Source organism: Dryas octopetala, chromosome 8 (genome assembly GCF_963921425.1).
Source record: "Dryas octopetala chromosome 8, drDryOcto1.1, whole genome shotgun sequence".
NCBI classification, from domain to species: domain Eukaryota; kingdom Viridiplantae; phylum Streptophyta; class Magnoliopsida; order Rosales; family Rosaceae; genus Dryas; species Dryas octopetala.
This window is the reverse complement of record NC_141373.1, coordinates 12,842,320-12,868,740: the sequence shown is the minus strand read 5'-3', so window position 1 is coordinate 12,868,740 and position 26,421 is coordinate 12,842,320. Positions and strand designations below refer to the sequence as shown.

Genomic DNA, 26,421 nt, shown 5'->3' with positions numbered 1-26,421 from the left:
GGTCACAGCACTATTTGTGACCCAAAATGGGTTTTGGGTCACAAAAAATGGCTTTACCATAGTGGAAGGCCTTATTCAATCAACACTATATTGGACAAAAAAAAAAAAAAGGTGCTGTTATTTGCACACCCTAATCACCTAATTAGTAAATTTACAAAATTACCCTAATGTGAAAAGACCTAAAAAGACAATTCACACACCTCATCCCTCTCTCTTATCTCTTTTTTTTTTTTTTTTTCATTTTTCAAACTTCTATTTCTCCTCATTCTCTTTCTCTCTCCCGAACCCACTCTCTCTCGCGACTCCACCTTTTCGCGGCCAGCCTTGGCCAAGCCAGCCATCATCGGCCAGCTCTCGGTGAGTAGCCATCTCTCTCTCTCTCCCTCCCTCTTGATGGCCACCCCAGCCCCGCCCCGCCAAGATCGGCGACCACCCCGGCTCCCCCTATCTTCTTCCCTCTTCTCTCTCTTCCCCTTTCTCTGTCTCTGTTCGAGGAAGTCGGCTCCCCTTTCTCCTTCCATCCATTTCCCTTTCCCTTTCTTTGTCTCTGTTCAAACATCCACCTTAAAAAAAAAAAAATTGCAGCTGGTTCGACAGACAGCCACTGAACATCCAGGAAAAGTTCGGCAAGCACCTACCGAACAATCCTGTTCTATTCAACGGATGACTGTCGAACGACCTACTCAGGTCGAGGTCCTTAGTTCCTGCTTGGGTTGTCACCAATCCGTAATCTTCAATCCTTAAGCCTCCTCTGATGAAGAGGGAAAACTGAGAGAAGAGGAAAAAATGAAGGGAAAAAAAAAATATGAGAGAGGGGGAGGATCTCGGGTGATGAGGTGTGTTTGGTGGTTGTGGTTGGAGGTGGGGGTGGGGTGTGTATTTTGGATGTGCTGGTGAGGTGTGTAGTGTTTGGGTTGGGTGGGTGTGTAAGAAGAAATTTAGTGAGATTAATAGGGTTGAGATATTTTAGTATTGTAATTGGGAGGGGTGTGTGTGAGAAAATTTAAATACAGGAGGAGTGTCGGGGGATATAGTGAAAAAGGGTGTCCAAAGAGAGGAAATGAGGTGTGCAAATAGTAGCACAAAAAAAAAATTAGTCTCACTTGATTCTTAATCCAAAATTTCACTAGAATTAATAATAGATAGTACTTGAGTCACCCCTTAAAGGTACCCCAAGGTCACCCAACCCTCCAAAATCGCAATTTCGGTAATGTCGGCATATGATCGAAACCGTTCATTTTTTAGATAACCTATTAAAGATCATCTCTATAAAAAATTAAATCAATCATAAATTGTTTGGTTATATAATTGTTGTCAATTAAGTAGAAAAAATTGATGGTTTTCAATTAAAGAATTATTTTTTGACTAAACTGTTGATTTTTTATATTCAATGGACAACATTTATATAACCAAACAATTTCCGATTAAGTTGATTTTTTGCAGAGATTATCTATAATAGGTGATCTAAAAAGTGAACGGTTTCAATTATGCGTCAACATTACCAAAATTGCGATTTTGGAGAGTAGGTGACTTTGAGGTACCCCAAAAGGGACCAAAGTACTATCCATTAATTTTTATAATGTTTGAGTCATCAAATTTTTTTTTGTTGTCAAAAGTCATCAATTTGATTTGGGCTTTCCATGGTCCTATGGACTTATTCCTCTTTTGGATGGTGATGTCACTGCTTTGACTTGTTCAGAGATGTGACTATAGTTTTTTCTTTATGGGATTAAGTAATTGGGGAATATTATCCACTTTTTTCAATTCACTTTCTCCATCGACCTTTTTCTTTATTATTCTTATTTCAAAGTGTATTTTCATGATCTGAACTGTTCATTTTTTAGATAATTATTTGAAAATCATCTCTGTAAAAAATCAATTAAATTATAAATAGTTTAGTCATGTAATATTTATCAAATAAACAAACGATTAATCAAATTGTTATCAAAACCGTCTGTTTATTTGATTACAGTTACCTAATCAAACGATTTCTGATTTAATTGATTTTTTTTAAGATGATCTTCATAGTTAGATCTAAAAAATTAATGGTTATGAATTTACATTATGGAATGAGAATAATAAAGAATTGTGTTATAGATAAGTTCTGAATTTCCAATCTTCATAATTGTTTTTTTTTTTTTTTTGGAAACTTCCATTTGGGTCCTTTAATTTAACAATTTACTAAATAAAACCTTATGACTTTTAAAATTCTAACTAAAGTCCAAAAATATTGTAACAATTCCATATTATATAATATTGGTCCATTAGTTTCAATTTTTTTACACATACTAGGTGTCGAGTCCTTGGTGGTCATTTTCAAGTGTTCGACAATACATTTTTATTTTTTCTCAACTCTCGGTTTGTCGGCTTTATATTAAGTTTTAACTCTGAGATTTTAGGCTCTACCCAAAATTTCAGAGTTAAAACCTAACATGCAGCCTCTAAAAACCTCATTCTATACCCTAGGAAAGTATAAGGTGAACTCGTACCCTATATTCTCAAAAATAAAAAAATAATGACATATTTCTTTGACAAGGCAATGGTCAAAGGGCTTTATTTAAAAACAATAAAAACTTTATTTGATGAAAAAAAAAGTCATAAAGTTTTTTTTTCTAAATAAAAAATGTTAGAAAGACTAAACTCTAATTTTTCCATTTTTTTTAAAAGATTGGAACCGTTCATCAGTTGTGTTCCACTTTATTCCTTAGTTCATTTTTGTGCGAAATTGTCCTATCAAATCCAAATTCATATGTAGAAGGTCAATTATATTTTTTGTCAAAAATAAATAACCACATTTTCAAATGTATAATTGTCATTTTTACACCATAAATATTAAAATAAAAAATTAGAAAAATAAAGTCTTCGTCTCCTCCTCTTCATCTTCTTCTCCCTTCTTTTCTCTCCTCTTAGCTTTGATCCTGAAAACCATAGGGGTTGTTCCCCATGAAAAAAATTCACATATATGTAAATGTCATTCAAAACAAAATGGTGGCCATGGTTGAGCCCAAGCAAGTTTGTAATATTTTTTTCAGAAAGTTTTGAAGACAATATTAAATCCATGGTTTTTGTTCCCTAAAGACCCAAAATCATGTCTATAAGTTTCCTTTTAATTCTTATACAATAAATCAAAGAATCTCTAATTCTTAAGCATGAACTCTAAAAATATTTGAAGTATGATTACTCTATCATATGATAATAAAAATAGGGAAAATTTGAGTAAAAGGACCTGACATTTACACCATTTTGCAGTTGAAGATGTCATTTTCAATTTGTTTCAATTAAGGACTTCACTTTGTTTTAAGGTGTAATTAAGAATTTTCCGTTACTTCTGTCAGTTAAATGTGTCACGTGACTTGCACATGCTTGATTTAGAAGAGCATTTTTTACTTTTTCTTTGCCATGGACTAATTAATAAAAAAAATATATATTTAAAAAATAAAAATAAAATAGAAATAAATTATAAAAAATAAAAAACAAAGAAAAAAAAATGAACCCAAAAACAAAAACAACCCCTCCCTTTCCCCTTTCTTCTTCTTCTTCCTCACCAACCCTTCTGCACATCACGCCTCCTTCCCCTCCTCCTCCTCCTTCTTCTAAAATAAAAAACATAAAAAATTAAAGAAACCCATAATTAAATTAAAAAAAACAAAAGAACAAAGAAAAACATCATCATCATCATCTCCTTCACTCACCCCCAAAGAACACTAAGAACACCAAAAACACTAAAATAAAATCCATTGGCCAAAACAATAATCACAAAATTGTTTTTCATTTTCTATTAATTCCAGGATGCAAAGGACATTCAAATTTTTTTCTTTCCGAAAAAAAAAAATTGTAAACACATTCATTGATTTAGGAAAATAATCAAAAGGTGGCCATGAGTGATCTGTGCAGATGAAGGATCTCCAAACAATCCCACTTTTTTTTATTTTTTCTTCTTCTTGTGCAGATCTGCCCTTGGTCGGAGTCGCTGCCCAATTGATTGCATAAAACGGGGGATAAATCTACATCAAACCAAACAGGCCCAAAGCGAACCCCGCGTTCAGACAAGGCCCACTTCAAAGAAAAGGCAAATACCAAAACCAAACATAAAAAACGAGGGCTGCTATTTGCACACCCCTAAATTTCTTTTTGCACACCTTTTTTGAAAAAAAAAAAAAGAAAAATTCAACAGAAAAGACCATTTGGCCCTTCCCTCACCCACACACCCCCATCCCCATCTCCCCCCCGTACACACCCCCCTTGCTCTGTTTTTTTTCCCTGCGCCCGTTCACCACCTTCCTCGCACCAGCACCACCACATTCCTCGCACCACCGCGCGCCACCACCTTCCTCGCAGCACCACCACCTCGCGCAGCACCACCCAAAACAGCCACCATAACCAGCCCGGCAGCCCCTCCTCGGCTCCTCCCTTTCTCCTCTCTCTCTCTCTCTCTCTCTCTCTCTCTATCTCCTTCCCTCTCTCCTCTCACCCAAGCAGACAGCCAAACAAATTAAAAAATAAATAAAAAAATTGCAGCGGGTTCGGCAGACCAGTGCCGAACCCGGTGGTTTCGTTCGACAGGTATCCGCCGAATAGAATAGGATTGTTCGGTGGGTACCTACAGAACGAAACCATCGAGTTCGGCACTGATCCACCGAACTCGATCCAATTTTTTTTTTTTAAGCTTTCTTCTCCGGCACGCGACGGTGAGCTTGTTGGAGGAAGGGAGGTGGTCGCGGTAGGGGGAAGAAAAAAAAGAGAGGGTGGGGTGGTCGCCGGTGGTGGTAGGCTGCTCGGGGATGGGTGTGTGCCGGAGAGAGAAGAGGTGGGGAGGGGGTGTGTGGGTGAGGGGGTGTGTTAGGGGGGGGGGGAGATGGGGATGGGGTGTGTGTGTTTTTTTTTTTTTTTGTTTAGGAAGGGTGTGCAAAAAGAAAAATGGATGGGGTATAAGGTCTTTTCCTTTGAGTTTTTTTTTTTTTTTTTTAAAAGGTTTACAAAGAGAAGAAAAGAGTGTGCAAATAGCAGCACTCTAAGAAACAAAGGGAAAGTAGCTTGCGGTTTCCAGTTTAATGGATGCTCAAGTTTGGGTTCATTTTTTGTTTGTTTTTTTATAATTTATTTCTATTTTTTTATTTTTAAAATACTTTATTATTTTTTATTATTAAGTAGTCTATGTGGCAAAAAAAAAGTCAAAAATACCCCTCCAAATCAAGCATGTGCAAGTCACATAACACATTTAACTGACAAGAGTGACAGAAAATCCTGCACCTTAAAACAAAATGGAGTCCTTAATTGAAACAAATTGAAAGTTACATCCTCAACTATAAAATGGTGTAAATGCCAGGCCGTTTGCTCGAATTTTCCCAATGAAAATAAAACTTAAAACAAGTTTTGAACAATTAGTAATGTTTTCTGTTTTTTAATATAGACCCTAAAGTAAAATAGCAATGGCGTATTGGCGTGTACAACATCAAAAGTGTCTGTGAACATATCCATGTCTAAGAAAAATGGAGATACCATCCAATGATAAGGAAAAAGACTAATGTCAAAGATGGGCAATGTCAAAAGGTTTGATACGAAGTACAAGCTTTTGAAGCATAGCGTCAACCTAAAATGGGCTAGACAATTAGCTGTTCTCTCTGCAACATATTGTCCGTGAAGAATACCTTCACAACTCAACTCCGGAAGATAGCATCTTCAACATTTTATCCAGCTCTGCATTAGTTTCCTAAATTCAAATATGCAGTAAGGTGTTTGCTCTTTCCTTGTCTCTCAGAAATCTGTTCAGAGAATTAAATAGGCTAGGACCCTTATCTTCTGTTAACTTATCATGCTGCTCTCCATCTAGTGGTATAACATGAACCCTATGTTTTTGTTGGTGTTATCATGCTCCCTTCCAGCTAGCATCAGAAAGAGGGTGCTTTTTTTCTGCACTTTGGTCCATGAGAAGATTCGGGTCCTGATTAGTTTTGGTGTGTGCTGATCCATTATGTATCTTTTCCTGTTTCAATGAAAACTTGTATCTTAGAAACAATGAATTTGCCATAACGCCTACAGAGCTCAATCCCATGAGGGCTCCAGCAATTGAAGGAGTCAGCATGGTCCCAGTTACTGGCAGCAACACTCCAGCAGCAATTGGAAGTCCAACCTGTAAGAAAGCTAGTAGCATAAGACCAGACATTGCTGCTGAAAAGAGAGCAGAGCATATGCAATATCTTGAAACAATCTAAAGGAGAAAAAGACAATAAAGAGCAGATAAGGCTTGCCCTTGTGTTACGCACCTTATTAAGAAGTAGGGGTATGAGAAAAAAACCAACAGAGCAAACACAACAAAATCTGATCTAATCAGTTGGATGACGTTTACACATCTTACGGTTCGGAACAGGTAGTAAACTTATGTCTGATCAATTTAATTCAAGTGCAGGTTTTGAACCTTTTTAATATGACGAGGAAACAAGGCATAAGTGTGTAGGTGATGGAATCAGTTGCCAAAAGGGAGAAAGTTCAATTATTCCAATTGAGCTTCTCCGATCAGGTGTTTTGTACACGGATCTGCATTTTTGTTTCTTATTTAAATAAATATCGAATTTGATGATGTTTAGCTTTCATTTAAATTTAAGCTTCTTTATTGTCAAATTTAAAATTGTTTCCACTTTTCAGTTATCAGTATAAAAGAATGGAATGCTGGAGCTAATATTGTGATTTTATATCTGCCTTTTTTTTTTTTGTTTATAGGAAAGAAAAACGTCTATTAATAAGAGAAAAAAAGAGTACAATCAAAAGTGGACCAGCAATCCACAAAAGAAACTGCCCTCAACCTAAAAACCAAGGACACAAAAGCTGACAAGAAATGAAAGACGTTCTACAAAGACAAGCAAAAAAAAGGCAGAAACCACCAAAATTACAGTCAAGACATAGGTGTACCGATTTCACAAAATAAATGACTCAATACATGACTCCACCTCAATCATGGAGGATTGCACTAAGAGGTAATGCATCACTCATAGGCAAATATATCTGCTTGTTGTGGTTCTCAGATTTTCTAGTGTACTTGTTAACTTCCACACGTGAGAGGACATGTTGAGAATATAGAATCCCCCACATTAAAAATTCTAAGCCTTACATGACAATATAAATTATTCTAGACCTCTCCAGCTATTGTCAGTTGATTTTGAGTTGGATGCTCTAACTTTAACAAGTAATCTAGAAGATCTGAGAGCCAAAACATGCAGATATAACATCACAATATTAGCTTCAAAATTCCATTCTTTCAAATTTTTATAAAGATGCTAAAAGATTCTGAATTAACTGTGTAATAAGCTTATTAATAGGCTCTCCATTCTCTTGCTTCCAGTGGCACAAACTTCAAGAACATGGAATATGATCTCTTTCCTAGGTGCTCATTCTATTTATGTTTCTAGTGCTGGAAAAAATTTTAAGGAAAAAAGAAAAAGAACAGCAGCTATTATTGTTTCATGTAACGACTTACAATATTGTATGCAAAAGCCCACCAAAGATTTTGCTTGACAGTCTTCATGGTCAGCCTGCTTAGCTCCAAAGCATCAAGCAACTGCAGGAGGATATGAGCATCAAATACCTCATACAACAGTGTATACAAGATGAGAAGCAGACTATACTACATGAATGCTGCAACATTTTCTGAAGAAAAACTGATTGAGAGTTCGAGACCATGATGTGCGCCTACACACTCACATGCAATGACCACGCAGCGTGTAGTTGCACAACTTAGGGTTTTAATATATTTATGGTTCACTTTATTTATTTATATTTGAACTTCCATATGGAGTTTGTTGTAGGGTTTTATTTTATGGTTCCCTCATTTAGATTATAGGCCACTTTGTCATTGTGTTATATTCTGCATTAAATGGATTACAGACAATTTTATTTATTTTTAATAGAAAACAGAAAAATATATTAATGAAAAGGGATAGAAAGTGGACTAGCAGTCCAAAATTGATTAGAAAGTCAATTATTAGATTTTATCCCTAGCTTTCAGTGTTCCTTTTGTAATTCATTTCCCCCTGTTCCCTGCGGGGGATTCACCAATTTACAAAACAAAGTAGAGATGAAATGGATGCATGCAGCTTTAAAGCTAAAACAGTGTATGGCATGAAGAAAAGTAAAGCTCAGGCTAATTTGAATAAGGAGTGGTTTTTTTATTGTAAAAATTTGTGGTGTACTACCAAAGTTATATTTTTTTAGAAGTACCTGTGAAAGTCTGTTGCCCAATAGAACAATAGAGGACACCTCACTAGCAGCTCCAACACCACCACCCATGGCAATTCCAATGTGTGATGAAGCTAAGGCTGCAGTATCATTAATTCCATCACCAACCATGGCTACAATGTTTTCATCCTTCTGGAGTTCAGTTATGAACTTCTTCTTTTCCCCTGGTTTCACTCCAGATATCACCTGCAAACCGCAGTACAGTTTTTACATTTAATATGATAATGGAAAAATCTTTTGATGTTCTGCTTGTGGTTGTAAATAAGTATTTAGATGTAACACTTCAACATGTGGGCATAAACAATTCCTACTAAAAGGGTAATTGAAAAAATATATATTTGGAGTTTGGAACAGGTAAATCAAATGGTTCCTATGAGACTGACTGCACATTTTATGCTTGTCCTCAACCATATAGCTCTACTTCTCCAAAAGAATAACCCCCGTCAAGAGAGTTTAAACATAACTCAGAAGCACTTGTAAAGAAATAAAGATTACAACTTTGAATCTCAAACACCTAAAGACTCATCCGTCATAACCAAACATTATTGCCGCTTATAACTCACAATTTCTCACATTCACCAGTAGTTTCTTCTGTAATACAATCCTCATATTTAACTAATCAGATGCCTCAGTAATTTATTCCATTCTAACATTTTGTCACTCTCATAATAAGGCTCATCCGTCCACCCATGTTTGGGGAATCAATGGTCATTTTTAACCGGTAGAGATTGGTGTCAGAATTTCAATGTTAAAGACTCCACTGTTTAATACTGGAAAGATGCAGTTAGGGAAAATAATTAGTTGAGAACTCCTTACCTTCTCTTTTGGAATACCAACGACAGATGCAACATACTCTGCATTATTTCTTTTGTCCCCAGATAGCATGTATACGCTAATCCCTTGACTAGATAGAGACTTAATAACATGTCCAGCATCATCCCTTATCTGATCCTCAAAATAAATTAGACCAGCAAGGCTGCTATCAATGCCAACATACACAACAGACTGACTTTTACAGGGCTCCACTTCCTGAAATGGGTTCTCAGTAACTCCATGCCTGAAGAAATGAGATAATACACAATCTAAGATTGAATGATTTAAAATCACAAAAAGAAGAAAAAAAAATAAAATTCCTCTCTTGAAGCCCAGAACTAATCTCATTGGCCGAAGTTTGTCAACTTTTGGTCCAAAAAAAATGTCCATGGTAATCAAACCAGTCACCCATTTGTATAAGTCATTCAAGAGTTAGTCAAAGAGTCGACCTAAAAGTTAATGCCAAGAGTAATTTAAGAGTCAATCTATTAAGGTTCTACAAACACTTGGGTCTTTCAAGGTTTCTAAGAGTCTTATACTCTTTAATAAATTTCTGCGAGTTCTTTTTAAGTCTTTTTGATGTTCTTTCAAAAGCCTTATAAGCAAAGCTCACTTTTGTAGATCAAAGGCAAAAAATTTCTTGAAAGGAAAGATACTTTCTAAACACAACACAAACAACACAATATCAGTGGATAAGACATCCTCACTTTTGTAGATCAAAGGCAAAAATTTTCTTGAAAGGAAAGATACTTTCATAAACACAACACAAACAACACAATATCAGTGGATAAGACGTCCACCTCTAATTTACAATGTACCTACAATAAAAAGGATGCCCACTTTCCTTACAATGAAAGTCAAAGGCAGATTGGAATTCATTAAATGTATGTTGAAGGCCCAAGCCTTGTATCCTCTCACTATTTACTTTCTCTTCTCCTCCTTATGCAGTAGTGATTCACATACGGTTACATGTGAAATATGTATCACCATTACAATAAATTCACATGCAACAATCCAAGCTAATATATTCCATCAAACCTGTAACACTACAAAAAGGCCAATGATGAATTACCTTTGAACCCAGTCCAAAGTCCCAACAGAAACCTGTTTGTTCTCAATAGTTGCTACGGCACCAGACCCAGGTTCTTCCATGAATGTTCCATCTGCGACCTGAAACAAAAGGATAGAGTAAAAGACCTGAGCACCATATTTTTCAGAGAATGATGACCAGTTGATGCTCTTTAAAAAATGATCAAAACCAAGGGTAAAATCATGTCACTCAATCATCTTAAGAAAATGACCCAAATTAAATAGTTTAAACATATTTAAAAAAATAAAAATATCCTGCATGCAAGCAACCTCTCTTTTTTTTGGATAAACTGATAAGATTATACAAAGAGACATGGAACTAATACAGAAAAAGTGCAGCAACAGTCAACTTTAACAAAAAGCGCTCAGAGGAACCCGCAAAAACCTGAAAAACAAAGATCAAATGAACAAACAGAACATCAAAGTAACAAGAAAACAACAATCATAGAACAGTCAAGTGAAACAAAAAACCCTAGAGGTCCGTTTGGTTCAAGTTTTGGAGGCTTGGGAATGAGAAATCAATTCCATTCCCACGTTTGGTAAGTGCAGGGATGGGAAATGGTTTCCTGGCCCACGGAAATCTGATGCACCCAAAAGGGGGAAAATGAATCTCTCCTTCCAGCTTGGGTTTTGTTTTCCCTCCTCTGGGGAAAGCATTTATTACATTTTTTCTAGACAAATATACCCCTTCTAATATTTGAAAATACCAATTATAATACCTTCATTCATTATATATATTATAGATGAGGGTATAATTGAAAAACTGCACAACTTTTATTTCCTACTCCTGCACAAACCAAACATGGGAATGGAAATAAAAAGATAATTCTTAGTTTACTTTCCCGGCATTACCAAACATAGGAATGGGAATCTTACATTTCATTTCCCCTGGAAAATGCATAGGAATTGATTTCCCAAGAAATCAATTCAGCGAACCAAACGGGCCCTAAGTGATAGCTGCTAGCCTGCTTCCTAATCCCAGTTTAAAAGAAAAAGGACAGTCTCTGAATTCAGAAGAAACATATACCCAAAGAGAGGCTTCCGCCTTGTGCCAAAGAAATCCACTACCTCCCAATCTTTATACTCAACAATTATATTGTTCCTTCCTGACCAAACTACCCAAAAAATTCAGTAAAATATAGCATCTCCACAACACCTTTTCCACCTTCCCACATCCAAAAGCAAAAGCCCTCTTGATAATAAAATATGAAAAGAATAAAACACTATCTGACTCAATCTAGCTACCTGAAAAGGTTTATACCACTACATCAAGTATCACTGGAATGTGGAGGAAAAGGTGAACAATGCTCTTGGCTTTCCCTTTGCACGTAGTGCACCAATGAGGGAATAGGCAAATATAAGGCCTTTTTCCTTGAGCAACAATCAAAGCAAGAAACTGTACATTGGGAGGTACTTTAGCCTTCCACTTAACAAACACTTGGTCAGTTTGGCATGGGTTTTATCCTTCTAGGCTATCGCCAGGTATATTCGAGTCACAAGCTTAGGTGGCTTGCAGATATTTCCCATCCCAACAAAAACTGAGGCCTCATATATGGCTGTGCAAAAAATTCCACTAATCCATTTAGTCCAAGTCCAATGCAATCGAAGTGGTTTGGATGGGATATTTACAAATTTTTAAATGCATTAGCTTTGAAATCTGCAAAGTTGTGGACATCTGCCGTGTTGACTCCATGCCGTATAAGCAATGACTTTTTTTTTCTCCCGTTTAGAGTTCAGGTTTTAGGTTTAGTTCTGACTTTTAGGGCTAGCCCTAAATCCTAAGGGTAAATCATAAACCCTAAGTCCTAAATTATATGCTACACCCTAAAGTACAAAACCATGTCCTAATTGATCCCAAATTTAATGTGGTGTTTGTTCTAGGTGTTCAAACCTCAGGATGCCAAATATGGTTACTAATGGGTTACAATCTCTATGGTGATTAATGCATGTACTATTAATTTCTTTTCTCCCACATCACAATTAGCCTGACAAGTTACCCCTCACACTACTATAATAAGCTTACAGATCCTCTATGAAAGCTGCACTAAAAGGACATGGGGACCTTTCCTTTCGGGTTCCTATCTGGAACTTGCTGTACCCTTAATTGGTCTATTTAGCTACTAAAATTTGGTCTGTTTGTTTTACATGTCAGTTAAATTTAGTTGGGCAGCAAAATATATGCAGGCTGAGGAAACTTGAATCGATCTGACCCAAACCAAACAATAGAAGATTGGGATGATGTGAATACTGGATGAATATTGAAAAGTGGAAACAAGAATGAAGAATGTTGATGGGCAGGAATGAAGGACAAAGTGAATCCAAATGTGCAGTCATGAAGGACAAAGAAGAATCACACAAAGCTCATTTCATTAAGAAGCTTAAGGTTCATATTAAATTCCAGAACAAATGCAATCACAACAATAATGTGCACAATAATTAAAATCCATTTCACCAACCTATGGAACAATATATATTTGAATAAGTTAAAGACAAAATGATCCAGATGAAGCACATTCAAAAAAGTTTGACAAGAAAGCACCTTCATATTCTGACAATTAACAGCCCGAGCAGCTTCCACGATAGCTTTCCCAACAGGATGAACTGTATTTGATTCTACTCCAGCTGCAAACTTTAAAACCTCAACTTCTGACCAAGTATGGTTTGACTTTTCTCTGTTAAAAAAATAAAGGTCAATCTATTTCTATTTTAATTGCAAAAAAGCTAGCACTCTATATTTTGTAGATTTTTTTTTGACCAATATAAGAGGTAAAATATAGATTAGAAATCTGGAGCCATAAATATTAAAGAAAAAAAAATCACTTGTACAGAGTAATATATCCTTATCCTTTAAGTAGTTATATGAGCAAATTATAAAGCAGGAAATGTAACGGAATGTATATCCATAACAAAGATGAGTTCTTGGGTGGAGTTGTGCCTCAAATAGTTTTAGTATAAAAAATAAAAGAAATAAAAAACCTCAACCACTCAAAACTTATTTGGATTCTCAAATACTGCCTAAATTTGTTGCAGAACACCAACAATATAGTAGTATAGGTGGATTCTAAAACAGATCAAACAAATTCACTGTATTGACAATTCACATTCACAGATATGAATATGATTGCAAATGTGAAGCTGCTGGATAGTTTACTTCTAGGAAAGAATTGGTAATCCAAATATTGCAAAACCACTCAAACACACTTCACCAACACATGTAGCTAGGTAGATAGCAATCCAGAAGCAATCTCCTGGTAGAAGCTTGCTGACTTCTTAAGAAGCCATCTTTCTTCAACTAATCTGTATTGTGGTTCACTGGTTCTGCATAGATGTGCTATGGTGGATGTTTCCTGGGTAATTTGGATTGAGCAGAATAGAAGAGTGTTTGATGATTTTAGGGGAGAAGAGAACTAGAAAAGGAATATTTGTTCGAGAGGGTTCGATTTTAGGCATCCTTACGGGCTTCGGTGTATTCAGATTTTATGGCAGGTATTTCTGTGCTGTTTCTCAGAGAGTTTTTTTTTTGTTCTGGATGTGTGTTGAGTTTATTGTTTTTAGCTGGTGTTTGGAGGATTTTTGTTTAGTTCCGAGGACTCCTAGTTCTCTGTTATGTACTTGCTATTTTTAATGAATTAATGTTTCTTGTCAAGAAAAAAGGAGAATTAGCTAGCCAGTAAAACTGTCATGTAAAATGAAAATTTATGTCACCACTCAACTCTAAGTTTGCACATTCTGGAGTCACAATCTTTGTCACAACAGGTTTGCCCATGGTCAGAGTCCCTGTTTTATCAAACACTATAGTGTTCACCATTGAAAACTTCTCCAAAATATTTCCACCACGCAAAAGCAGTCCTCTTTTGGCTCCTAATGAAGTTCCAACCTGGAAATCACATGAAAGTACGTTCAAATGTATAACTTATATAAAATGGAATCAATGAATAAATTTTCACATTGATTTGGTATCTTGATAAGTCGAAAACAGAAATCTTTCAAGAAACGGACATGAAACAATCAATCATGATGACAAATATTGGAAATTTATGCCAAAACTTATTTTTTTAGTACAAGTTTTTAAGTAATAGTGTCTGTAAGCACGCATTGTATTCACTCTAAATAAACCTACTATGCACCGATAATTTTGCAAATTTTGGCAAAATAATAGATAATTGAATAAATGAACATCTGTTGAAGATTATCTAGACATTATTTTTCTCGAGTTTTTCCTGATACCACCGATATCTAATATCTTGGTGAAAACACCATTTTGGTTGAAACATTATGAATTTTACCATTTCCATCATAACTTTGAAATTTATATATTCCATGCAGGTTTCATGTTGGTCTTGACAAAAACAGACATTTCAATGAAGAAAAATAACATTCCGTGTATGGCAGTGAGTGGTGTTTGCAAAAGATTACCAGCACAGCTGTAGGTGTGGCTAGCCCAAGGGCACAGGGACAAGCAACAACCTGCATTCAGAAAAAACAGCTTCACTCCAACAAAACAAAAAAAAGGGAGAATTTTTTTAAATAAAAAAGTAAAAACAAATACCAATCAGACAATAGAGCTATGAAGTTTTTCTTTAATATTGGCAGAAATACTAAACAATTTGGATTTTATGGACGGAGAGGAAAGAAAAATTATTGAAGACTTAAAGAGGGATGGGGTGTTGTTTTTGTCATCTCTTTGGGCTTTAGTCGTGCTTTTTATTTTTATTTTTATTTTTTCTGAGAAGATTCAGTATCTAGCGCTTTTAGAGGTGTGAGCTTGTCTGCCTTACTGTTAGATAAGAAGGCAATTATTAGTTGGTGTTTTCTTTTGTTTTGTTCCTGTGGCTAGTTTCCCTTGGCTCTTGTTTTATTTTGGGTTTCTGTATAGAAGTGGATTTCTTGTCCATTGTTTGGCTATGAAATCCTTAAGTGCACAGTAGTATATAATGACTGTGTCTCCTAAAATAACCTTAATTCTACTTTGTTATGAACACTATTCTTCTTTCATTAAAGTGATAGTTGGAGATTTTGCATTCTTGGTTACAAGGGTTAATTAGGTTGTTAGACAGACTCCCTGTTCGGGTGCAGAATTGGGTCTTACAGTTTTCAGATTGGTTTCACTTAGGATTTTATGTTCCCAACAAGCTGTGCACTATGAATATTTGTTTCTATGAGGGGTATGACTTCTGGGCAAGTTCCATTCATCAATCTTTGTATGTACACTCTATTAGCAATAGCACTCTGTTTCGATATATTAACAGGAATGGCACATGAAAACTGCTGTCTATGCACCATTCTTTAAATTTTCCAGAATTCTACCAGTCCGAGTTACCTAGTACATAACTACAAGCATCCCATCATCTTTCAGCCCACATACCATGAATTCCAACTTCCAAGAATTTCCAGCATCAGACTCCCTTCTAAGAACCCTTGGGCTCATCCTCACAATAATTCTAATTGCTAATTAGGCTGAATGAATTTTCATATATCTCAAAAAATATATTTATACAGGTATACAAACACGATAATTAGTACCATCCAGATTAATATGGATTGGAGAAGAGGTTTCTTGAATGGTCACAACAGAACGTAGCTTGCTGTCAGAATTGGCAAGAGCCTTGCCACTGCCGGACATAGTGTCTTGCCCAGCAGACATGTTGAAGAGAATTGCCTGATCAGCTGGAGCAGAGAGCGAGAAGGAAGTTTTCTGTGGCTAGGGTTTTCGAAAGGCTGTGGTCGCTTCTCTTTGGAAGAGGCAGCAGCTGTACAAATTAGGGTTTTTTTTTTTTTTTTTCAGCAAAGAGATTAGGCAGCGGAAATCTTTAGCCTTAATAAGAGTGAGATTTTTTTTTTTCCTGATGGTACTGTAGCAGCGGCGTTACTGTAGCGGAAGAAAAAATTCTTAAAGGAAAATACCCTAGGGCTCTGATACCAAATTGCTAATTAGGCTGAATGAAATTTCATATATCTCAAAAAATATATTTATACAGGTATACCATACCAAATATGGTAGGTCAACTATATAGCTAACTAATTGACAACTAATTAATAATTACAGCTAATACACGCTAACTATTCTACTTCCCCTCAATGTAATAAACATTCCATTTTACTTGCAATTAAACCCTCAAAATCTTACTTAGAACACATGAGTATTTCGGGATTAAATACCCCCCATGACATTCCATTTTACACTCCATCTCTGAATGACACCTATCATGTTTCTTCTATTAACATTTTTCTAAAAGCCAATAGGTAAACCAGAAGATAACATATGAGACTCTTTGGTGATAGTGAAGATGTCTTAACATTACTTTGGAGTTCATAACTCAAAAAACTATGCTCATACCAGAACACTGCAAGAGAGTTGCAATGCTAACGAAACTGAATTTCCTCCATGAAGGGCAGCAGGTAAAATATGTCCGCCAAACAAACTCCAGAATAAAAACGTAGCAGCAGAGAGTGTCATTACTCCATATGTAAAATGCCCAGAAACCTGGTGAAATGAAACCAATCAAAAGATAAACACCAACTCCAGAAATGTTTTTCTGATAAAGACACATTCTAGCAAATGTGAACAACAAATTATATCATCATAACTGTAAACAAGTTAGTTGCTTAGCAACAATTTCTTCAGAGTTTTGGTCAATAAACAAGAAGAGAAATATAATAAAAGCAAATACAAGAACAAAAAGTAATGCATAAGAATACCTCTAGTAACAGAAGTATTGAATTAGAACAACAGGAAATAAAATTTCTTGGAATACCAAATACGGAGTCTATCTGACCCTCTCCAGGTCTCACAAGGTCACTTGTGCATGAGTTTCCGGAAAAGCTATGCGGATGCTTCTGTTTCATGATTGGACTTTCGCAAATATATAGCTAGTATCAAGCTCACAATCAAGCTTCTACTCTACTTAGTTGATCCAATACACTCACGGTTGATACTTTCAGTCAAAACATAACTGGAATATCAGAATTATCGGAGAGTCAATAGCCAACGCATGGGGGCAGGCCTCTCCTTCCCTACGTGGCATCAAAATTTCAGCAACATCTGATTTCGGTGGAGCTCAATGTTTTATCCTGGATTTTTCAGAAATTTCGGCAATACCCACTGAAATTTTGGTGGGTATTACTGAATCCTGACAGCCGCAAAAGCAGCTACATTTGCAACTCTTTTTTACTCCCACCAAATCAGCAGTTTCTTGCTCTCTCTTTGTGCCAATAAAAGATAGCTCTCCTCTTCGGACACAAGTTGTGAACCTTTCTTGTGCTCAATTTGGCTCTTTTTTTTCCTCTTTCAGCTGAAATTTTGTGCCTTATTACCTTTTTTTTCTTTTTTGTGCTTAAGATTTTAAGGTTTTTTGTTGACCTAATTAAGTAAAAAAAGTAAAAACTTAATTTGGGCCTAATCCCATACCAAATAACCTGACCAACCCAATCCAAAATTAATTGACTTAGTTGCTCAATTCAGTTTCAAAAAATTGTAAACTGACCATGACAGTTCGGTTCATGGGATGGGCTCAAAACCAACCCAATCCAACCATGGGCACTCTTACATGTAGTAAGAAAATATAGTAAGTTGATAATACACAAATTTGGACATCACTACCGTGTAATCACAACTATAAAAAAATGTTTGCACAAGTACTCTAAGAAAGAATGGATGACCTTGTCAGCCAATCGCTGTACAGGAGCTTCCCTACTCTGTGCTTCTTCTACCAAACGAACAATGTCTGCCATAGCAGTCTCACCACCTGGTCTCTGCACTTCAACTGTCAGAGTTCCATTGAGATTTATGCTTCCAGCTGCAACTTGACTCTAGCATAAACATAAAATTCCCCAATATTATGATAAAATCATATTAGAAATAGATTATGCAATTACCATAGTGAAATCAATTATGTACAAAGAAAGGGGGAAAGGTCCATGCTCAGCATGCATAATAATCATACCCCAGGTAGTTTAGTCGCTGGCAATGGCTCTCCTGTAAAACTTGACTCATCAATGGTACTTCTACCAGCTTTAACAATTCCATCTACAGGAACACGGTCCTAAAGCAATGGAAAAAGGAAATTGTAATTGCAGCCACAATTTAGAACTCTAAACAGGATATAATTCACAAGTACTTTGATCTTTTGCAGCACAAGTTGGGAGACTAACGTAATTAAGGGGTGAGGGAGGTACAAAATATTAAATAACAAAAGCAAGAGGTATCATGCTTACTCCAGGTAGTACAATAATTTGATCTCCAACAGAGAGACTGTTAGATGGAACTTCAACTATAGTTTCTGACTCTTTTGCACCATCATTTACCAGAAGACGAGCTTTCGATGGTAAAATACTAAGAAGTTCAGTCATATCACTGGATGCTTTGATTTTAGCTCTTTGTTCAAGATTCCTCCCTAATAAGACGAATGCTATCAACATAATTGGCTCCTCAAAGAAAGTCTTCCACCCCTGCATCCGGATGTCCATTGAACAAAGCAGCAAAGTTAACAAGCACAATATAGATATGTTTCCATCACAGATATGTTGGACCAATTTGATTCTAGACATTTATTTCCTAAGAGAAAAAGTCAAGTATTTGAATTGGAGCCTGGTGAACTGGACAACCCAGAGATTTGAAGCTTGAGATTTTTCCTCAAGAATGCATTTTTTTAATGAGAAACAAATTTTACTCATTCAAAAAATTTCATACAAAGTGGACAAGATATCCACCAAGATGCAAGATGCAAGATGCCAGCCATACATTACAAACTTTCATTACCTCCTCAACTCGAACCAGCCAGCCTGAATTTCGCTTATCAGATGCCAATTTAACCCTTCAAAACCACCCTTTCCACTCCTTTTCTTGAATACAAAGACTCAAAAGAAATTAAAAAGCTCCCTTTCTATTAAATTTTCATTGTCCACTATTCTTCTCCCATCAACTTCTATCTTCTCAATTAAGTTATTTTGTTTTCTACCATTCACCAGCCTATGAAACATTCTAGTGTTGCTATCTCCCTCTTTAGCCCACTCCAGCTTAACCTCCTCCAGAATAAACGTGACGACAGGGTTTAACATGGTAACAATGCATTAAACCAACTCACTAATAACAGAGGATTCCATTTCTACATCCACCCATACAAATTAAAACTTTATAAATTGAACGAGATCCATAACAAAGAAAAGGATCAGCACTAACCAGCTTTGGTATAAAGGCAGCAAATGAACTGACAGTAAATGAAGATAAAGCCCCAAGACCAACCAAAGTGTTCATGTTTGGAGCCCCTTTAACAAGGCTCTTCAAGCCATCAAGGATAAGTCGACGCCCAGGACCAAGTAATGTAAATAAAGATAGAGACAGATGGAATCCTGTCGAATGAAGCGCATGGATCCACGAAGCATTAGCTCCAAAGAAATGAGAGAGATGACCAACTAGGCAGACAGCACATAGAGCCCAAGAGAAAGCAAGGTCATGACCTACAACAACAAAAAAGTAGAAATTAGCTGCACAGTGCAGTGCAGTGCAGTGCATATAATTCATCAGCAGTTAAAGCTTGGAAGCAGTTTTCAAGATAGCTACACACCCTTTAAAAATACAAGTAAACTAGAGATGCTCACTACTTAAAGATGTCTACCACTTTCTTTCAGGCGTTTACGCTTTTCTTCCATTTTCCTTTCAAAAACTTCGAGAAAATTGTCTCTTCCTCTATCTGCACACAAGGAGTAGCCAATTAGTCCAACCATTATACATATAAGTTCATAAGGGTACAAGTTATTGGAAAATCAAGCCCATTAAAGATGGTTGATGATGGCCACCCAAAAAATAAAATAAAAGGATGCTTGACATGAAGATCCATGTAGAATATGTATTTTGACCCTTGTAAGTATGTTGTCTTTCCAAACAGAATAAGAAACCGGCAGTGAAAATGGTGAAGGATGAAGGTGTAGAAAGGGCTGATTTCATTTTCATTAATGAAATTTCATTTCCTATCAAGGAAAAAAAAAGAAGCTAGGAATGAAAATGATGTAGAACTGGTAGAGAACTAATAGAGAAGACAAGTAAAGAGAGAAGGAGAAGTTAAAGATGAAGGAAGGACTGACAGAGGGATATTTAGGAGAAAATGTAATTTACTTCAGTAGTCAAGTATGACAACATGGAAACAAAATGACCAAGTAATAGTGGCCAACACATTCAGATAAACAATACTTAAGTATTTTTTTTTGTTTAAAATCAATTTTATTGAAATTGGAGAAATACAAAACTGTGTATTTCAGATAGAAGACTTCATCTCTGATGCTATGACTGCTTCCACTATTCCTCCACTACCTGTGGGTTCATTGTGGGATAAGCTCTTTGTTGAGGCAAGATTGAATTGGGTGATTTCGGCTTTGTTCCTTGTTTAGTTTTTTTTTTTCATTGAGGTAAGTCTTTTTTCAGCTTTTTTTTTTTTTTGCCAGTCTTCCTTCAGTTTGTTTGAGCTTTCTATGTTGCTGCTACTGTGGAGAGGCTTCCTTTTTCTATTTCTTTATCTAAGAAACTGAGACTTTAATGAGTAGAGTGAAGAGAAAACAAAATCACATCAGTGGACAAGAAGTCCACTTACAAAACCAATACAAAAATTTGTCCTATCCTAAAACACAGTCAACAGTACAAAACTAAAGAAACTGCCCAGAAAATAAGCACCATGCAACCAGAAGATAACATTTTCCATAATTGAAATGCTTACATGAAAAGCTTATACAATTTCAGTATTCTATAATTGAGTCCTAGAAATTAGCAAGGCCTCTTTTTTTTTTTGGACGAAGCAAGGCTTCTACTACAAAGTACAGTTTACAAAATCTATGAAAGAAGATATTGAATGCTTTCCACAATTGTGGATAAAACATATACCAACATCAACTATGCCCATATTGGCAAACGATTAGTCTAATACTCAAATATCTTACGAATAAAATACAACCAACTTATGAAAAGATAGGAATCCTTAATTTCCTAATGACAATTAAGGGACTGCTATGCTGAGAGAGTGGAGTGGAACAGCAAATTGTCCAAAACAAATGGGTGCTCTGTAACAGAAATGCCCCTCAAACCAATCCACCGCAATTAGCTGCTGGCTGAGACTACCTAAAGAAGCAAGTAATTTTGAATTAATAACGATTTTAAGCCTCTTTTTTATATCTAAGAAAGTGGAGAGATGTAAAATATTTTGTGCATATACACATCACCGAAATTAAATCCAATGATCTGGGGACATACCATAAAGAATTATGGTTGATCCTGACAAGAAATCTTTTGCTTTTCTATGGTGATATATCTGCTTCCATAGCTCCCTGACCTGCCACTTAATCCAGCAAGCTTCACATAAATCATTTGAAAACCCCTAAATATATGATTATAGCTACTCTCATTTACAAGTTTGGGGTGCTAATCGGAAATAGATATACAACTCTCTTGAAGGACTAAATACATATTGATCTTTCGTTTTTTTATCAGAAACATGCTTTCATTAAAGAAAAATGAAAGAGAGGATAACAGAGGACAAGGTGTCCACTGACATGCAATGTCTGCTGATCAACTCCTAAAGATATTTACATCCACCCACGAACATCAAGAAAACAGCATAATTTCACACAAGCCTGACCAACAAAAACAAGATATACATAACCAACTAACATAATATCACACAAACCTAACCAACAACAAAGCCAACCAAGTAACTAAAACACAGCAGCCTTCAAATTGAAAAGATTTCCAAGAAGATTATGTCCCTAAATTCTGATGAAATTGAAGCCCAAAAAGATGTCCAAAATCTAACCGTCTCCCACAGTTCCTCCTCAGAAATGTAGCAGCAGTAAGCACTAAAAGTGCTTCTATAACTCAGAAAAAACATTAAGGTTTTCTACAAAACACTACCAGAAGCGTTTTGTATTATCTGAAAGCGCTTCTAGCACTTCCAAAAACACTCCCAAGCAGGCCCTTCCTGCCCATTTATATAATGTATGTATTCTTCCATTATCTTTGCTGCTTCTTCTTTACTTTTGCAAATAAACAGTGCTTTGTTACTCTAGAATGGATGAAGATCAATTTTCTTGCCTAACTTCTCTGGTAGTGATTGCTGAATTGTCCTCCAAGATTGGTGAACCACCTGCCTCTCACATACCACCACACATCCACAGTTAAATTCCACCTTCTCAAGTCTTTCTTCTTTTCTAATTCCTCTCTTCCCATCTTTGTTCCAACACCAACTCCTTCTCTGAAGTTGTTGTTTGGATCTTTTCCTTCCTACCCTGGCTTGTTTATGCACCTTTTGAGTCTTTTCTTCTAAGCACCGCTTCCTTTATGTTGTCTATGGTTCTACCTTGGGTTCGAAAAACTCTCTTCTTTCTCTGTTTTGGCTATTCTTCAAATTATTCTTTTGGTCCCCAATACATAATTAACCATAAATTCTCCTTTATCCTCTTCCAACCTGCCGCCTCCTTCCCCTCAGGCAAAATAATGCTCTTAACAAAACCATCATCCCCACTTGTCGAAAGCCTCACCAACACTCCATTTTTGTTATTGTATTGTTCTACCCATAATTGATAAGAGCTTCCCCTTATTGCTGGAAAAAAAAAAGCTTGGCCTTCCCTCTCCATGGGGTCCCGCAACCATCCTATGAGCCAAGTAGCAAATCCCAAGCCAGCGGAAAGTTGATAGCTACTCGACCTATACTTGTGTGATTAATTAAGAATCCCTATAGGAATAGTCATCAATCTCCATAAAAAAGCTCTTGTATTCTATCCTAAAGTCTCTAGTTAAGTGTTTGAATCTCCCCCTCCCTCAGTGGCCCCCTTCTCACTCTCTCTTTCTCTCTCGCACACATTCTCTCCCAATTTTCACTCGCCGAATTTCTTACAATATATTCCCAGACCTTATGTTGCAGAGCTTTCTAGAGTTGAAATCAAGGATAAAAACACAAACTCAACATTCTACGGATGAAGCCCTATATCCTTGTACCCATTTAAATAAATGTGCTAAAAACCCTGACAGCCAACCTCAGAACAATCACCACTGAATGTCTTTCAAAATATAAATGCATAGTGTTCAAATCTCAATCAGCATCATGTTAATGGATCAAGAATTGCAAGAACTTATAGTATGACAAATTAACCCTTCAGGAGATTCATAAAATAGTTATGTCATAAAAAAAATTTAAAATGAATCCGAATATGATTTAGAAAATGTTTTTATTTCATTTAGAGTGTTTTCCAGGACTTTCCATTTATATCTTTTTTATAAGAGACAAAAATTTCCGGGACACACCTTTCTTCCTGTTTGGCTGATTGGAAAGTAGCTGGTTTTTTTTTTTTTTTTTTTTAATGAGAAACAAACTTTTATTAAAGTAAGGTTAGTACAACACAGGGGACAAGAAGTCCACTGCTCAGAAAAACCACCCAAGGCGCAAACAAAACACAAAGCAACAGAAACAACAAAGACCACCAAAATCTAAATTACAACAGCATGCCAATCCAACATTAAAGCTAGGAAAGTAGTATCCCTAAATTCAGAGGATAACAAGCCCAAAGGGAAGACCAGAGCTGAACCCTATCCCACAACAAATCTATCTCCTCACCCCTTGGAAAGGAGCTGTTTCTTAGGGATTCATTTGTTGTTTTGGTTTTTTATTATTGTTTGAAAATTTTAATAAAGCATAACAAGACACACCCTTGGACTTTTTTTATAATAAACAGACATTCTATAAAAATTCAAAACAGTACAAAGATAATGTCCAGCAGTGAACAAGAAGTTCACCATCTAAACTAAACAAAATCTAATGCAACAGGTGTTTCTTTCTATTTTTCCTACTACATATAACTAACACAGCAAACAAACTCCAATGAAATTAGTCAAAAAACTGTAGCTCCCCAATCAGCATGAAGAATAAAGAACAAGTGATTTTAGGTTCAAATTTTACCCAGAAAAAACTGTAAGCAATTAGTGATGCCCTGGAAGAACATTAACCATGACAAAGATTGACCAAGCATACAACTTTTCAGTAAATGAGAACCATGGAATTCATACTTGAATATGCACAATAAAATAACAATAACAAGTTGAACGTTATGAAATAGCAAAATGCTTACCACGAAGGTTAGACTTGAAACCACAACTACTCAAATGCTTTGCAAGTGTCTCTCCTAGCTGCTTTTGCCAGTTTGGTGTAACCTTGGCTTCAGACACAGGCCACACTATTGCTGTCTCTGTTGTGAGATTTACACTAGCAGATGAGACCTGTGGCTGCCATATATATGATAAAATGCATAACATTGATTTAGTTTGCAGAACAGAGCAAAAGCTCATCGAAAAATCAACATGCCCATCCTTCTCAAATGCCATTTAAATGATAAGTAGAAGACCATTGTTAGCCTTTTCTTTTTATCTCTCCTTCTTATACACACTAGAAAATTATCACATGCAATGCACATGCAGAGAATTAGTGTAGGAAGAGAATGAGTAGAAGTAGTGGAAGATGGGAAGTTTATATTATTACTATACAATCCCTACATTTAAATATATCATTAATACTCTTTTAGGTATACTTGTACTTCATACATGCTGGTTGGCAAAAGGGTTCTCTTTATTATAGTATAGATGAGAACAACCCAAACTAAACCTACCACTAGCCTTGGACTGTCTTTGATAGCACAAGATTGAAATGTGAGACAGCAAGGCAAAGTGGCTCATATCTAATCTGATATTTATAATTTTATACGAAAGAGATCTTCATTTGGTCGAGCAAATGAAGGCTAGAACTCATATCCACTTCCATAGGTCTTCAAACCCAACGACTGGAATTTCAAATGATATTCAATTGCACGTAACCAAATGCAGCCTTTCAGCAAAAATGTATCCAAAATATGTTTTTGCCTATTCCCAGAGCATGAAATTTCACTTCCAACAGAAAAGACATGAAATTTTTGAGAAGGAAGAAGTAAAAATAACTTACTTGACTTTCAAGAATTCGCTTCACACTGGCTGCACATCCCCCACATGTCATTCCCTATCGGATAACATCCAAAGAACAAAACATTCAGCAACTTCATCTCAGAAATCACACACAAACAGACAAAGAATACATACACAAATACATATGCAATGTGTATGTACAGAAACAGAGAGAGAGAGAGAGGAATGCATACTCCAACATCGAGAATGATGACGTCAGCCGAGAGCGCCGAAACCTCATCGCCCCCAGCAGCAACCACCTTGGACTTCGCATCGCCACCGCCGGAACCACCCTCGCCGTCACCACCGCTGCCGCCGCTCTCTCCGCCAAAGCCACCATTTCCACCACCGGACGCAAACGACGCAGCGGAGCTGCCAACGCACTCCAGACGACGCCGTACCGGCGAGTCGACGACGCACAGGCTCCTCAGCGACGACGACGAAGAGAAAGGAGGAGTAGGCCTCTGAAAGCCGTAGTAGTTAGTGAGTCTGCGAGCAACGAGTCGACTCGGGAGGCGTTGACTGAGGAAAAGGTTGGAGAGTCGGCGGTTGAGGGCTTTGGAGGCGGCTAGGAGAGACACCGTTGTCGGTGTCGCTGCGGACAGTGTAGACTCCATTGGAGAAGACTGGTTGAATTGAATCGAGTCTCTTCACTCCTCCTCTTTCTCACTATCTGTTTTTTATGTTTTGTGCGTGTGGAAATGAAATCCACGTGGCTTTCAATCCCTAGAAGAAATTGAAAATTTAGGAAAAACAAAAAAGAAAAAAATTGTGACACTCAGTGCTTAACAGCTGCCAATTCAGACTGGAGTTTCATCTGTGTGGTTCGTGTGGTTGTTGTCTTGTTGAATGATTTAAATGTGGACAAATATTAATTGCACTAAAATCTAAGGATGGGTACCTGGTATCGGCCTAGTGGTGGTTGTATGATTTAAATGTGAAGAAATACTACTTGCACAGAGTATGGTAGCTGCTAATGGCAATTTGGCATGTATTGACATGTCAAAAAAAAAAAAAAATGAGAGCTGCTATTTGCACACTTTTTTTTTTTTTTTCACACATTTTTTTCTTACATACCTTCTACTATATTTTAAAATGTAAAATTTATTATTAACACACTTCTCTCATTATCAAAATATTATCAATCTCATTAATCGTATCAAATTTCTCTTACACACTTTCCCAAATTCAAACAATACACACACACTCAACCTTTCAGACAATACACACCCCTACCTCAACCTCATGCCCACCCGATCCTAGCCAAGAACACACTCGTGTATACCAACATCATCATTGGAGCCATCACCACCGCCGTCAACTCA

The 26,421-nt window shown here is 36.5% G+C and overlaps 1 protein-coding gene across 2 annotated transcripts; it reads right to left on the bottom strand.

Moving 5' to 3' along the window:
- Positions 1-5,479: 5,479 nt before the first annotated feature.
- PAA1 (P-type ATP-ase 1) lies at positions 5,480-25,930 on the bottom strand. 2 transcript variants are annotated; one of them, XM_086253074.1, is made up of 18 exons: positions 25,291-25,930; positions 25,098-25,151; positions 24,235-24,388; positions 21,368-21,466; positions 19,746-19,820; positions 19,310-19,587; positions 18,346-18,579; positions 18,075-18,173; positions 17,791-17,940; positions 16,469-16,615; positions 14,548-14,598; positions 13,845-14,008; positions 12,671-12,803; positions 10,115-10,212; positions 9,046-9,286; positions 8,212-8,415; positions 7,472-7,552; positions 5,480-6,130 (listed from the first exon to the last, which is right to left on the bottom strand). In XM_086253074.1, exons 1-18 carry the CDS (start codon positions 25,711-25,713, stop codon positions 5,867-5,869), a joined length of 2,949 nt encoding a protein of 982 aa, XP_086109200.1. In that variant the 5' UTR covers positions 25,714-25,930; the 3' UTR covers positions 5,480-5,866. The 2 variants fall into 2 exon arrangements, with proteins under 2 accessions (XP_086109200.1, XP_086109199.1); XM_086253073.1 differs by lacking the exon at positions 21,368-21,466.
- Between the last annotated feature and the right edge of the window lie 491 nt (positions 25,931-26,421).